General features: G+C 38.7%; 2 protein-coding genes across 3 annotated transcripts; one reads left to right on the top strand and one right to left on the bottom strand.

Annotated features, from left to right (window-relative positions):
• Positions 1-2,621: 2,621 nt before the first annotated feature.
• On the bottom strand, positions 2,622-10,839 carry PUS3 (pseudouridine synthase 3). 2 transcript variants are annotated; one of them, XM_021000564.2, is made up of 6 exons: positions 10,753-10,835; positions 9,792-10,211; positions 9,113-9,684; positions 8,175-8,365; positions 7,873-8,057; positions 2,622-4,581 (listed from the first exon to the last, which is right to left on the bottom strand). In XM_021000564.2, exons 2-6 carry the CDS (start codon positions 10,173-10,175, stop codon positions 4,546-4,548), a joined length of 1,368 nt encoding a protein of 455 aa, XP_020856223.1. In that variant the 5' UTR covers positions 10,176-10,211; positions 10,753-10,835; the 3' UTR covers positions 2,622-4,545. The 2 variants fall into 2 exon arrangements, with proteins under 2 accessions (XP_020856223.1, XP_020856222.1); XM_021000563.2 differs by lacking the exon at positions 2,622-4,581 and having other exon boundaries at positions 7,379-8,057; positions 9,792-10,207; positions 10,753-10,839.
• An 18-nt stretch (positions 10,840-10,857) lies between these two features.
• On the top strand, positions 10,858-14,453 carry HYLS1 (HYLS1 centriolar and ciliogenesis associated). The gene is given in 3 exon segments (XM_021000565.2): positions 10,858-10,948; positions 12,184-12,319; positions 12,321-14,453. Coding segments are annotated over 3 exon segments (957 nt in total). The 5' UTR covers positions 10,858-10,934; the 3' UTR covers positions 13,128-14,453.

Below are 14,453 nucleotides of genomic sequence, written 5' to 3'. Positions count from 1 at the left end.
GATTACACAGCTAGTTAGTGACAGAGTCTGATACAAACCTAACTCTCATTACTTAAAATTCTGGGCTCTTTTCGCTAAACTAGGGCAGAAGACCTAATGCACAGAAGTCCTGTGATTTTTGTAGGTGAAAAAGGTATCTATACTGATGAAATCATGGATCTTTTAAACATTTTAAGTAAGCTGAACAAATATTTTTAGTGGCCTCTTGTTCTTTTTGTCTCTTACTTGCCTCCCCTTCTGTGTTTAGTTTGTGGTTTGTATAGTTTGAACATGAAGTAGAATTCCATTTTCTAGCCTATGTCATAGCACTGGGTATTGTCATGATTTACCACAATCTAACAGACAGAATTTAATGGCATAAGAGATCAATAGCCCAAAGAATGGAAGTTACATAATTATGAAGCTACTCATGTAGTAAGAGTTATAGTCTGTATACCACATGGGTACCAACATAATCAGCAAGCTTACTGCTGAAAAAAAGACCTAGCAAGTAGCCTCAACACATTGGTTGATCCCTTTTGGCAAATCTATGGAAGGATTTAAATGAGTTACACAGGACAGGAATCCATGAGCAGATTATAATCACGTTCTACAGCAGTTTTCCCATAGAAAGTGCTAGAAATTTCATCAAATCCTCATCGTATCAGTTTGACATGGGTACAGTGCTTTTCTCACAAATCTGAAGTAAATAATTCAAGTAGTATTATCCATGTTTTATAAATAAGAAAACAGATTCAGGGAGGATAGGCAACCACAGTTAACACAGCTAATAGTCATCAGTGCCCAGACTTCTGCTCACATCTTTCAATTCTAAATCTGCTACACTGTCCCTTTGATCTAGATTTAAGATTTCAGAATCCCTCTGACTAGCTTTAAATAGCTATATTTCACTTGTGATGCAAGGCTTTAATTTGGAGTTACTTTGATAATTTACAATGTTCATAGATGGTATCTTATACTTTTCTTAGATATAGCATTTTTATAATAATAATCTAATGCATATTAGAAGTAACTATTTAAACATTGCTCTTTTCTAGATTCTTATGGAATATGAATGTCTGTCAAAGTTCATTAAAACAAGGTGGGAAGTTGAGGGGGACAGGGACAAACATATCGTAAACCTTGCACAAATGTCCAGTGCCATCCCCAAACCCCTGTCCTTCAGGAAATGCCCTTGCCTCTCATTTTACTAAAGAAGTCAAGCCTATCTGTTAGGCTTACTTCTGACCTCTTAATCTATTCCCTACTCCTTCAATCTTTGTAGAAGTAGCACTTCCCTTTGTCTATTTGTGCACTTGAACCCTGCTTCTCCAGGAGTATGGCCATCTTCATTCAGTCACCTAGATAGAGGACTGGGCCTCAAGTCAGGAAAACTTGAGTACAAATCCAGCTTCACTTACTAGCTGTGTGACTTTGGACAAGTCACTTGATGTCCATTTGCCTCAGTTTCCCCATAATCATGCCTACTCTCAGGGTTGTTGGGAGGATCAAATGAAATAATATTGGTAAAGCACTTAGCACAGTCCCTGGCACAAAGTATATGCTATATTAATGCTAGGTGGCGGTGTTTTGTTTTGTTTTTTTACTCTCCCTATCTGTAGGTAGCAGAGAAGGTAAACATACCCAGGTCCTCACCCACCCTTAAACCGGCAACTTTACATTCCACCTCCTATAATCTCTCCACCTTTCCACTGAAAAAGTTCTAGAAAGAGTTCAGTGTCCTCAGTTACCTCCACTTCTAATACTCTGGCTTCTGATCCCCCAGATGTACTGAAACCACCTTCTCAAAGATGACCAGTGATCTCCTGAATGCTAACTGATGGCCTCATAAGTGAGACTTCATCTTTCTTAACCTCACAATAGCTGGTAACACTGTTCTCCTTTTTCTCCAGATATTCTTTACATCCTTGGCTTTTATGACACTTTTGTCTCCTGGTTATCATCCTGTCTGACCATTCCTTCTCAGTCTTCGCTAAAGCACCATCTGTATGCTAAAGCACCATCTGTATCCTAAACCCTAAGTGCCAATGTTTGACGAGACTCTATCCTCAGCCTTCTCTCTACACTTTCCTTGGTGAATCTTGTCTGTTCATATAGATTTGTTGTCTCTATGCAGATAACTCCCAAATCCATATATTCAACTACTTTCTTTTGAAATTCAGTCCCATGGTGCTAGCTGCTTACTGGCTATATACACACACACATACATACATACGTACATACATACATGCATACATGCATGCATGAGTGTCCCCTCACTGTCTCAAACTAAACAAAATATTTAGAATTGAAATCATTACCTCTCAAATGAATCTCAGATCTCATCGTTGTATTAATAATGCAGATTGCTATCTATCAAAATTTCCCTACTCTTGTCCGTTTCCTCTCTCTTAACAATGTGAGGATACCAGTGAAGAACACAGGCTATCCAATGAATCACCTTATACTGATCACCTTATTTTTTGCTCACATATTTCATTGTAATTCTTCATTTGTAATGTATTGGAGCTTATTTGCACCTGTTATGCTACTCTCCATTGCCCTCTGAGTTATATTCATTTTCATTTCTTTGGAGATTAATGTTCCGTGACTTAGAGCCATACAACCACACTGGTAAAACATTGGTATTAAAAATATGGGCCTTTATTCAGGGAAAAGTTTAAGGTCATTAAAAGAACTTTGCAATTTCCCAAAGCAATCATACAATTGACAAAAAGATGTGGAGAATACAAGATTTAACTGAGCTTGTTGTTTCTTATTTGATTTTTTCAAATTTTGGTTAACTGGAACACTGCCTTAAAAGGACCTCTCTAACAAGATGTCTCTTGTGCGCATCAAAAGGATAAATGATTCCCCAAAATATAGAGAGAACCTATCTGACCTTTTGAATTAATATCAGGTAAAGCATAAAACAGCCAAATGTGTTCATTGTCTTAGAGGAGATACAGGTCAGGGTCCAAATTTGTGAGGGATTTCCTAAAGTGTGTATGTGCTGCAAGGGCTAGGTGTGCCCTTAATTGGAATGCTAAGGGAATTGAGGGGATTTTAGTACCACAACTGATTGTGGAATTGAGTGAATCACAATGACTCCATCTTGTGACTCAGTTCTGGAGATACTTCAGTTCCTTTTCTATTCAATTATGGGTCTAGTCCATTCTCTGAGAAAACTTTATTCATTTGTGGGAACTAGGAGAACTTATTGCATTGTTTGAACCTAGCCCTTCATAGATGGGAAACTACACCACCTCTACCTGCTGTTTAGAGACCCTTAACTAAGGACCTGAGTCATGCTGACCAGAAACCCAGTCAGATTCAAAGATTGATGCAAGGAATTTTCTCACAGTTCTCATCTCAAGCAACCCATACGTTTTATCTGAAAACTAACCCAGTACTTGATCAATCAGTTATTGTTTCCATGTTCCTTTGATTGTTCACAGATTCTTGGGTGGAATGGGACATCTCTTTTTCTGAATTCAGGGAATTGCCCCTGTTCACTCTCCTCATCCCAACTTGGAAAGTCCCTAATCTTTCCTCCAGTTAAAAATCAGGTTACCTAATGTATTGTTTTAATTAATTAGTTTTATTTGATTAATTGTTTCTAGTATATAACAGTCTGGCTCCCCCAGTATTCAGGGTCCCGCCCTAATAAACTGAGGAGGTCTGGTCCTGGTCAAAGTTTGTTGGGCAGTTGTCACGTGTTGCTTAAATCGGTATGTTTAGAAGATTGAGCCTTTGTTTCCTTAGTCATTTCATTGTTCACCCACCACGATGCCCTTAAATGGAACTTAACATTTGCAATTGTCTTCGTATTCATGAGTCTGCTCACCTTCCTGTAGTGAGAGTGCCCCACTTCCTCACAGCAAAAAATACTGTGCCATAAGAAAAGTTTAAAAGAAAAAAGTTTGAGAACCATTGCTATAGAGCAGGAATTCATAACCTGGGTTGGGTCTGTGGATTTGGATAGGGGGAGGAGGGAAGTTACATACTTATTTTAAATCTCTAACTGGGGGTGGATAGAGCACAGGCCCTGGAGTCAGGAGGACTTGAGTTCAAATCCAGCCTCAGATACTTGAGAATTCCTAGCTATGTGACCCTAGGCAAGTCACTTAACCCTCAGTTGCCTTACCAAAACAAAAAAGTAAATAAAACCTCTAACTGAAATTTATTATTTCCTTTAATTAGAATAAGATAATTGTAAAGCACTTTGCAAATGCTATTATTTTTAGCAGTTAGCTATGTTAAAATTTTATTCTGAGAAGGGGTCCATAAGTTTTAACTACTAAAAATAAACTTCATGACACAAAAAATGGTTAACCCTTGCTGTGGAGGATGAGTTCTTCCAGATGCTCCTCTTTGGTGATGACATAACACTGACTGCATCTTCCCCCATTAGATTGTAAGCTCCTTGAGGGCAGGAACTGTCTTTTTTCTTAATTATATGCCCAGTGCTTGGCACAGTGCCTGGCATGTAATAGGCACTTAATGAATGTTTGTTGACTGAATCTGGGTCCCTGGACGAGATCCATGACCAAGTAATCAATCCATCTACAAGCAATTATTGAGCATCCACTCTTTTCTTCCCTGGGGATACAAATAAAAAGAATCAGACAATCCCTACTCAGAGAAACTTGGATTCTAACAGGGAAAAAATACATGTATAAGTAAATACATAATAAATATAGAGAATAAACAGAATAGGGAAGAAGAGGACTAACAGTTGGGAAGATTAGGGTGGGCTTTGTTGAAGTGTTACTCAGGTTACATCTTGAAGAAAAAGAGGCAGAAGTGAGAAAGGAGTTCATTGCAGGCAGTGAGTATAGACATAGAAATGGGAGATGTAGTGACATGTAGGGAAGTTAAAAGGCCACTTTGGCTGGATTGCAGAGCACAGGAGGGAAGTAGTGTACAGTGAGGTGAGAAAGGTTGTTGAAGCCATACTGTTTAAAAACTAAACGAGAAATAATGGGAGTGACAACCAGATCTACGCTAAAGGAAATGACTAGCATTCATGTGGATAGACTGGAGTGTGGGGAGAGACTTGAGGCTGGGAGAACGATAAGGACACTTACAGTATGGAGCAATCTGGGCAATTTATGATGAGAACCTGAACTAAGGTATGAATGAAGAGAAAAGCACAGGTGCAAGATATATTGTGGAAGTAACAATGGCATGATTCGGCAACAGCTTGGCTGTATTTGGGGAGGGAGAAAGTGGAATTAAGGACAGGTCTAGAGACTGGAAGACTGGTGGTGATTTCAGCAGAAATCAGGACCTTTAGAAAAAATGTGAATTTCACAGGAAAGACCAGTTCTGTTCTGGACATGCTGAGTTTGAGATGGCTCTGGGACATCCAGTTCTGTTGTCCAAAAGGCACTTGATGAAGCTCAGGAGACAGGAGTTTAATATATGACATCGGCATAGAGATGATAATGAAACTTATAGGAGATGGGATCAACAAGAAAAAGTGTAAAGAGCAAAGATACGGCCCAAGAAAAAGCCTTGGGGAATACCTGGAGTTGTTAATGTGATACGGATGATGAGCTAGCAAGGAAGATTAAAGGGAATGGTCAGAGAGTATCACAAAAACCCAGAAAAGAGAAAGTGATCAACAGTGTCAAATGCAGCAGTGTGTTAAGATTAATGAGAACTAACTCAGCCATCTGATTGGACAATTAAGATATTACTGGTAACTCTGAAGAGAGCAGTTTCAGTTGAGTGACTGACTGGCTGCAAGCCAGATTACAAAGAGTTGAGTGTGTTGAGGGAGGAAAGAAAATGGAGGCATATGTAGAGAACTCCCCCCCCCCCAAGAAATTTAGCTGAGAAAGGGAGGATAGATGAGTAGAGTCTAGGAAAGGTTTTTAGCAAGAACCAATAGATTGAGAGAGTGCTGGTTAGAGGGTGACTGAGGTAGCAGTAAGCTGGAAAGGATGATATGGGTTGAGATCAAAGGCTATATAAAAAGGTTGGCCTTGCCAAGGAAAAGTTATACATCTTTATTAGTCTGAAGGAGAAGACTGGGGGAGGGAAGATGATGTCGAGTTTTGAGATGAAAAGAAAGGAAGAGTTCCTGTTTTCTCAGGAAAAGAGACTAGGTCCTCAGCAGAGACTAGGGCTGGGGAAACGTTTGGGAGGTTTAAGGTGGATTAGCTGCTGTGGGGAATGAAATAAGGAATCAATTAGGGAGGAGTAAAAGAATTATCTTGCTGTATTAAGGGCCCAGTTAAAGTTGAATAACATGAATTTATAGTGTACCTGTTTGCTGACTTCCAAGTCTGTTTCATAGCACATGAGGAGGAATTTGGTAAGAGATTACCAGTAATGAAACAGCAAGCTGTTTAAGGGTATCAGTTAAGTAGTTACAGGGTCATGATTGGGAGGAGAAATCAGAGTACGAATAATGGCTTGAGAAAATAGAGGGATTAGAGGTCACAATGAGAGCAAATAGGTTAGGAGGGCTGAGACACAGGAAGCTTAACCCTTATAGATATGATCATCCCTGTGTGGAGCTGAGGTCATAGTAAGGGGTTTGAGGGAGCATCAGTATGCATAATTAAATCCCCTCGTATAAGGGCACAGATTGAGAAGGAAGACTGATCACGTATTGAACTTGAGAAGGGAGAGGGAATAATAACCTGGGGCGCAGACACACCAACCACCATGATCTGAGTAAGATAGAAAATGCTGATGCAGCGAATTTACCTCTAAGAAGAGTTTCACCTAACCATTCACACAGGAAAGTGAAATGTACAAAAAAAGGTTAAGATATGCACTTGTATAGATAGCATATAGAGGATATCGCACGTGTGTGTGTGTGTGTGTGTGTGTGTGTGTGTGTCTCTCTCTCTCAAGACACTGTAAACAGACAAATGTTGAACCTAGAACAAAAGAGGCTAGATTGTTCTGATCATCTTCAGTTCTTAGTTATCTATTCCCTAAGAAATTTACCTCTTCCAAGCTTCCTGTGATCTAGATTCATAAACTGAGTCAATCTTGCTTCTTCTTTCTCACACACCCCTCTCATATTCAATCAATTGCTAAATCCTCCACATCCAACCCTTTCTCTCCACTAATAAAGCTCCCAACCTAATTCAGATCCTTATTACCTCTTCCTATATTAAGCTTCCTAATTCATCTCCAGTCCATTTTCCACACAATTATAAAGATTACAGCCACAGAATTACCATATCATTATGCTGTTTATAAATCTAAAGTGGATTCCTTTAAGATACACTCTTCAGCCTGGCATTTAAGAATCGCCACAATCTAGTTCCAACCCATCTTTTTAGCCTTATTTCATCCTTTGTGCTATCTTCATTCCACTCAGGGAAAACTCTTGTAAAGCTCAGATAATTAATGAAAAACACAGACAGTAGGATTGAAAAGTAACTTTTTTTCCCCTTTAAATCAAGTTTCTTTAATGAATTTGAAAACAAAGGCACAAATCTCTAGCTGTGGCAGATATTTCCATTTATATTGCTGCCTCATCCCTGTTCCTATTGGTCCAAGTTGTGCTTTCTTCAACCACTAACTCCATACTTGGAACATAGGCAAGTTCAGTTTAAACCTGTAAGGTTTAGATTTTTTTTTTAATCTAAAACCTTATGGAAAACCAGCAGGTAAAATTCAGAGAACAAACTCTTCCTTTAAAAAGGAATTTTTGTTCTATAGCTCTTTAACAGAAATTCATTTTGGTCTTCCTTAACTCTAAACTGATTTGCCCCTCCAAGTTTCATCATCTTTCCTAATATCAGATGGCACTTTTAATTCCTATTAACACATCTTCTTTGTTAGTTTTTCTGAAGTGTTGCTTTCTTCTTCCATAGTATCACTGTGGTCTCTTTTGGTTTGTCTTTCCTCCTCTTGACATACCTGTGGCTGCTTAATTCGTCCCCTTCTAACAAAGTGCTGGATCCGGGACTCTAAGCCTTCACATCTAGGACGATCCAATAATGGCTTATAGGTTCGTGTTTTCACTCCCTCTACAAAGGCACTAATCTGCTTCTGGACAGAAGGTCTGACATCTCTCCATTGGACCACTTCATTTCTCTTTGTTCCTGCAGTGTACAATTAGCAATTATATGAACTTAATACAATGAATCCTCCAGTCTTTCTAGTACTCTGCCTCCCCCCCCCCCCCCGTATGAGTCATGGTTTCACTTTTTTTCACCTACCTGACCCAGGAGATATGGCAGCAGAGTCCAGTCCCTGTAGCATGCTATATAACATGTGAGTTTTAACTGCATAACTAGCCCACAGTTGCTGCAAGTGTGTAACATTGAACTCTTGGACCTCCCGGTCATAGATCCATTTGATGTTCTCAAATTTACAATCATATAGAACTAGAGGAAATTCCACTGCCATGCTGCAAAAAGACAAGATCATTTATTTCTTCTGTTTCTTATAAAAGTTAATAGTATTTATTAAGTGCCCACTACAATGTACAGTATTTTCTTGGATGCTATATAGATACCAATGAATTAAATTTTTTGAAGTATTTTATAATCAAAACAGAAATAAATCCTTTTTTGGACATTTAGATTTGACCTACATTAGAAGAAAAAAGTCCTATATTAACCCAGGTTATGTAGAAATGAGTTTATACCACAAAAGCTAACTTTTGTAAAACTAGTTTAAAAACACACACACACTTTTGTTAATTGAAACCTAGCTATATAAAGGTTGAGCAGAAGGGGGAGTCTTACGTGTAATAAGCCCAATCCTAGAGCCTCAATCTGCTCTCAAAATGAGGAATCTCTTTTTATTGCCCCATAACTAACAAATAGGAAGTAAACATTAGAAAAGATATTAAAAGTGTCATAATAGTACAATATAAGTGAAACCCATTAAATAAAAACAAAGCAAGTAAAATAATAAATTAATGCTTGCTGCCTGACTCACCTGAAGTAATAATACATTCTCATGCCACTAATGTAGAAGTTAAGAACTTATATGAGTACTTATTTGGAGGAAATATTCTATTTATATTTAAGGTTCTTGGGCCAAGAGTATGTTAGGGAAACATTAAATATAAGTAGCTAATGAAAATAAGAGAATGGAACTACCCCAGGTAAAAAGAATCTTATGTAAAATTGTTGGAATTTTCCATTACCTGTACTGTGGTTTTTGAGGATTTTTCTCTATGTTCAACAGTTCATCAATGATCTCCGGTTTCTCCATCCTCTGGCCAATAAGGAGGAGAATGGCCATCATACAACGTACTTGATGGTAAAGAAATGCCTGCCCAGTCACTTCGAACTGACATAATTGGAATGGTTCTTGCTGTTGAAATTTCTCCCCTGGACCCCGCAGGGCCACTAGCTGTACTTTAGCAGACAGGATAGTCCGCTGGAAATTTATCACACCATTGGCCACATCCATTTTACATAAGTTCCGGAAATCATGTGTACCAACATATTTTTGGGCTGCATCATTCATGGCTTCAATATCTAGATCAGCACAGGGGAAAAAGTAGCGATAAGTTCGTTCAAGGCAGCTGAACCGGGCACTAAAGCTGGGTTCTACAGGGGCCCACGCCAGCACCCGGATGTCTGGAGGGAGCACCCGATTGAGAATATGGGTATAACGAATCTCTTCAACAGAGTCATTGATACCGTCTTTCAAACTTTGATCTTCTGGCTTCTTACTCCCTGGAAGTTGGGAGCGAAGGTTAAGGGAAATCACCTATGAAATTAGGAAAAGATCATCTTACGTTTACAATAAACCTAACTCCACAGCATGCACATCCAGCACCCCCCAGCATCTTACAAGAATTAGAAAAAACTACTAACCTGTCCAAAGGCACTAACTCCTTTGTCTGTTCGCCCACATCGGTGGTAGTTAGATGTCTGTCTGCTTTCTACTAGCCGAGTCTTGGTTAGTGCCTCAAACAGTTTCTCCTCAATGGTGTTGTTTGTATTTTCTTGACTGGCAAAACCCTGGTATCCCCAACCCAAATAAGCTATCCTTAGAGCTACGTGTCTTTGGCCATATGTACTGAAGTTAAAAGTACGCTGCTGCCGTTTCTTTGGTTTCCCAGCTTCAGTGGAACTCTCCCCTTTGATGTTTGGGCTCTTGTCAGCCTGTTCCTGTTGTAGCCTCTCTACCTCTCTCTCCAGTTCTTGTATCCTCTTGAGGAGTGTCTCCGTCTGATTTGTCTCTATGTTTCCTTCCATCTCCAAAATGTAAAAACGTATATAGTTTCTCTCTGCCTTAAATCAGAATTTAGAAATGAAGCACTTCATGGTGATCACACTCTGTTGATTGTATCATAGTTATTACTACAGTCACACTTTCAAATACATTCTCAGGTTTCATTAGCTTCTGTATTTTGAAAAGCCCTGACCTTTGTCAGTGTACCTGAATCCAAGAAATTAACAATTCTAAAGTAATTAGCCACCTGTTGACTATCTCTGACATCCTACTTCATCCTAAACTCTGCCTTCTGGTCCTTTCCATCAGGCAGGGGAAGGAGAAACACAAACTAGGGAAGAGCCATTACCAACTATCTTGGTAAGTTTGTTCAGAAATAGCTAAAATGACGTTTGGGGGTTCTCTCAATTTTATCCACCTGTTTAGTTTATATGGATTTTGTTAGCAGGGATCATTGAAAACAGACTATTGGTTTTTCCCAATTGCACTTGTTTGCCAAAAATGTGTATTTAGTTGCTAGACCTTCTAAGATCCTGTTTGGTAAAATCTTGCTACTTGTATTAATAAACCTGTCTACCTTACTGAGGTTTTGTCGCTTACCAATATTTCAGATGAAGATTTCTGAGTGCCTTGATCCACATCTTCTCTTAAGTATTCAGCTCCATCTTCAAGGTGATAAAATGGAAGACTAAACCGACTGAAAGAATTTAATCAATGGTTTTATTCCACACTGGAAGCAAAGCTCAGAAACAACTAAGAAACTCTTACCTTAAGTAATTTCAATGGCAGAAAAAAGGTAATTTTAAGTTTTATAAAAGACTGCCTCCCATGTCAAGTATTAATACTGACTTTGATAACAGCCTCTGCATAACTCATTCAATCCTCTACTTTTTAAATGCTCCCTCAAAAATAACAGATTCAGATGAAATTAAGACTGTAGAGCTGGCTAATAAGTAGGGGGAGGCACTATCAATAATATCTGGCATGATGGCACCAGGTACTGGCAACACAATTGGGCTTATTGTAACTAGAACTTCCTTAGTCGTGTTATAAGATAAGATGAGCAGACTGGGTAAGACAAGTGGAACATAACAACAGCAATAGTGTAGTGATGATCAACTGTGAAAGACTTAGCTGCTTTGATCAATATATTGATCCAAGACAGTAACAAAGGACTCAGGATGAAAAATGCTATCCATTTCCAAAGAAAACTGATGAACTCTTAAGTTCAGATTGAAGCATACTGCTTTTCACTTTTTCTTCAATTTTTTTTGTCAACATGGCCAATATAGAAATCTGTATTGTATGACTTCAAAAAAAGACAAGTAACTATAGAGATCCTTAAGTTATATGCTTAATTTTTCACATAAAATTTTAGTGTTATTTTTCCTACACTGAATCTTGAGATTAAATCATTTTGATGCATATTCCTTTTATTCTTTTGAAAAATACAATGCCTAAGTAAAAACAGTAAGGAATGTTAAAATCAACTTTTACAACCTTAAACATTTTTATCCTAGGAAAACTATTAGCCTGCTGAGTATTATTCTTGACCCTCCTCACCCATTCATCATCTGTAACAACTATTGATAGAGTGACAAGGCATCATTGTTTAGATAGAAAAGTGATAAGAGTATGTTGAGAGTATATGAGAAATCAAGTGTAGACAAATCACAAATTAAGTTTGAAAAAGAATAGCAATAAAATATATCTAGCATTGGATGAATAATAGAAGATAAAAAAGGTAGAAAGCACAGAGGGTATTATGTGAGAGCAGAGTGTGAAGCCAGACAACCCAATGAATTCTAAATCTCTAAAAAGTATTGTAGTTTTTCACATCTACTATAAATATGTAAACTGTTGACTTGTCAGAAGTACAAACAAATTTAGAATGCTCCCTTACCCACTTCCAAAGTATTAGGCATGACTACTATAAATTTCTGTCAGAAATAGAAAACTGACAAATTTGTAAATATGGTATACAACATTAGACTATTCTTGTGAAATACTCTTCATTGTTTTCTTTTACAGCCATGCCTACAACATAGAAGCAGCAATGGAGAAACTCATGGGGCCTGATAAACAAAAATGGGCCACGATGGATCCAGAAGAACGTATGGCAGCTGCTGCTATAGCCTTTACCCAGATCTGTGCAGGGCAGGGTGAGGGGGGATACCATAAGAGAAGCCAGATCAAACCAGTATGATCCCTATAGTAAAGCTTCAGTGACCTTGGGCAAGGCACCCTCTCTTCCTGTGCATCTGCGGTGCGCACAAGAAGATCTTATAGTTTCAGAGACTGGCTCAGACACCTCCCAGATAGCCCAGAAGCCAGTAATGAAGAGGAAAGTGCTTCGTAGGAAGCCAGATGGTGAAGTAATGGTTACAGATGAGTCTGTTGTAAGTGATTCAGGGTCTAGTATAGAAAAGGACATGGAGCTCTGGGACTTGAGGCGAAGACTAATGAATCTGCAGCCCTGCCAGGAAGACAATGAGTCTGAGGCTGAAGGTATGGATAGTTCAGAAAAGTTGTACCCACAACATTCATACCATCACATTTCTCAGGAAGAAGAAGAAATCATCTGCTACCTACAAAGAGAAGCAATGGAACCTCCAGGTTATGAACAAGATCTGATTGTTTCTAACCGACCCAAGTCATTCATCCTCCCAAAGCTGGATCAGCTGGGCCGAAACCGGGGAAAAATTGACCGAGTAGCACGGTATTTTGAGTACAAAAGAGATTGGGATTCAATGAGGTTCCCAGGAGAAGATCAAAGGAAGGACCTTCGTTGGGGTGTTCGAGAGCAGATGATCTGTCGGTCAGAGCCCCAACCCAAGCCTCAGCACATATATGTCCCCAACAACTACTTAGTACCAACCATGAAGAAGAGATCTGCCTTACGTTGGGGTGTGCGCTGTGACCTAGCAAATGGTATCATGCCCAGGAAGCTCCCTTCCCCTGTTTCTCCCTCTTAGTCCTTTACTGTCTAGTTTCCTACTCAAGATAATCTGTGACTCCCTTTCACACTTTCCATAAAAAGAAACAACTGACTTTTAAAAAACAAAGAACATTTTAAGGAAGGACTTCATCCATCTCGGGCTTTTTTCTTTCTGTTCCAAACCGTGTCAGATGCCAATTAACTTCCATATTACCATTCACAAACCCAGCACTCTTAAGACAAATCATGCCAGAGAAAGAACCAAACTCGTAGTCTTTTTGTCACATTTGATAATAAGCACTACTTGTATTCTATGCCTTTTCCCCATTTGGCCAGGCTGAGTTGTTGTGTGATTTTATTAGTCAGTTGTTGCTGTGTGTGATTTTTTATAGCTGCTGGGAGTTAAACCTGTCTTAATAAAGAATGTTTTAGAAATGTATAAACTTGCCCATATCTCTACCAGGTACTTCCTAATACAGCAAGATCATAATGAACTAGAACTCCAGTTCATAGGATTCTGTCCCTGCCTACATTCCCCACCAACCAGCTCCCCTTCTTCCTAATTCTATAACACCTGAGGGGAAGGGTAGGGAATAAGAACATTGCTCTCCCCATAATAGCTCCTGAATAAAGGAAATTAAGTCAGAGGTCAAATTTCCTATTGCTAAAGGAAAGCTGTTAATATATCCAGTCATTAATGTGAGGCTCCTAAAAGCAGCTTTTTATAATGTATAGATGCACTATGTTTCATTCCAGAACTTTGATCAAGAATTCCTTGCATAGAGTAGGCACTTAATAAATGTCTGTTGAATTTAATTTATTAAATTGAAGAATGTAATTTATCAGCTTGGTCACTTCAGGATTGATTAAACTTATGTAACCCTATTGATTCCTGTGGCCTACGGCATATTATAGAACAAATTGTACTATATTAAAATTCCAGAATACTGTTGTATAACTTCTACTACAAATAAAAACTGGATTTAGGAACAAGATTTAAATCCGGTTCACTCTCGTGGCATGGGGTAGAAGCAACTAATTGGTCTCTTTGGGGGTAGAGATGTAGGGAAAGGGCAGGGAAAGAAAATGAGAATCTTCATCTAAGTATCTGAAGCCAGAGGTGCTTTAAATGATCCCCTAAACCTTCATTTTCGTTTTCTGTCTTTACCAATGACATTTTGCTTTCTTGAATTGTTATAAGGTCACAGCCTAGGCTCTGGGCTTGTTCAGTCTTTTACTAGCACTCTTTTCCCTCATGTTTGTCCCTGCTGATATTGTGGCCACTTGTTTTTATTAATATGGTTTGTAACTACAGGAGCTGTTCAAAGGATGTTTTCAAATAAAAACCTAAAATAATTCACAA

The sequence above is a fragment of the Phascolarctos cinereus genome, unplaced genomic scaffold (assembly GCF_003287225.1).
Source record: "Phascolarctos cinereus isolate Bilbo 61053 unplaced genomic scaffold, phaCin_HiC Scaffold_726;HRSCAF=1367, whole genome shotgun sequence".
NCBI classification, from domain to species: Eukaryota; Metazoa; Chordata; class Mammalia; order Diprotodontia; family Phascolarctidae; genus Phascolarctos; species Phascolarctos cinereus.
This window is presented reverse-complemented; position numbering and strand designations above follow the sequence as displayed.

Coding starts and splice junctions, on each gene's coding strand:
- PUS3 (XM_021000563.2), bottom strand. CDS start 10,175: ATGGAAGGAAACATAGAGACAAATCAGACGGAGACACTCCTCAAGAGG. Junction 9,685..9,791: donor GAGTTAGTGCCTTTGGACAG/GTTAGTAGTTTT, acceptor CTAATTTCATAG/GTGATTTCCCTTAACCTTCG. Junction 8,058..8,174: donor TGCCATATCTCCTGGGTCAG/GTAGGTGAAAAA, acceptor TGTACACTGCAG/GAACAAAGAGAAATGAAGTG.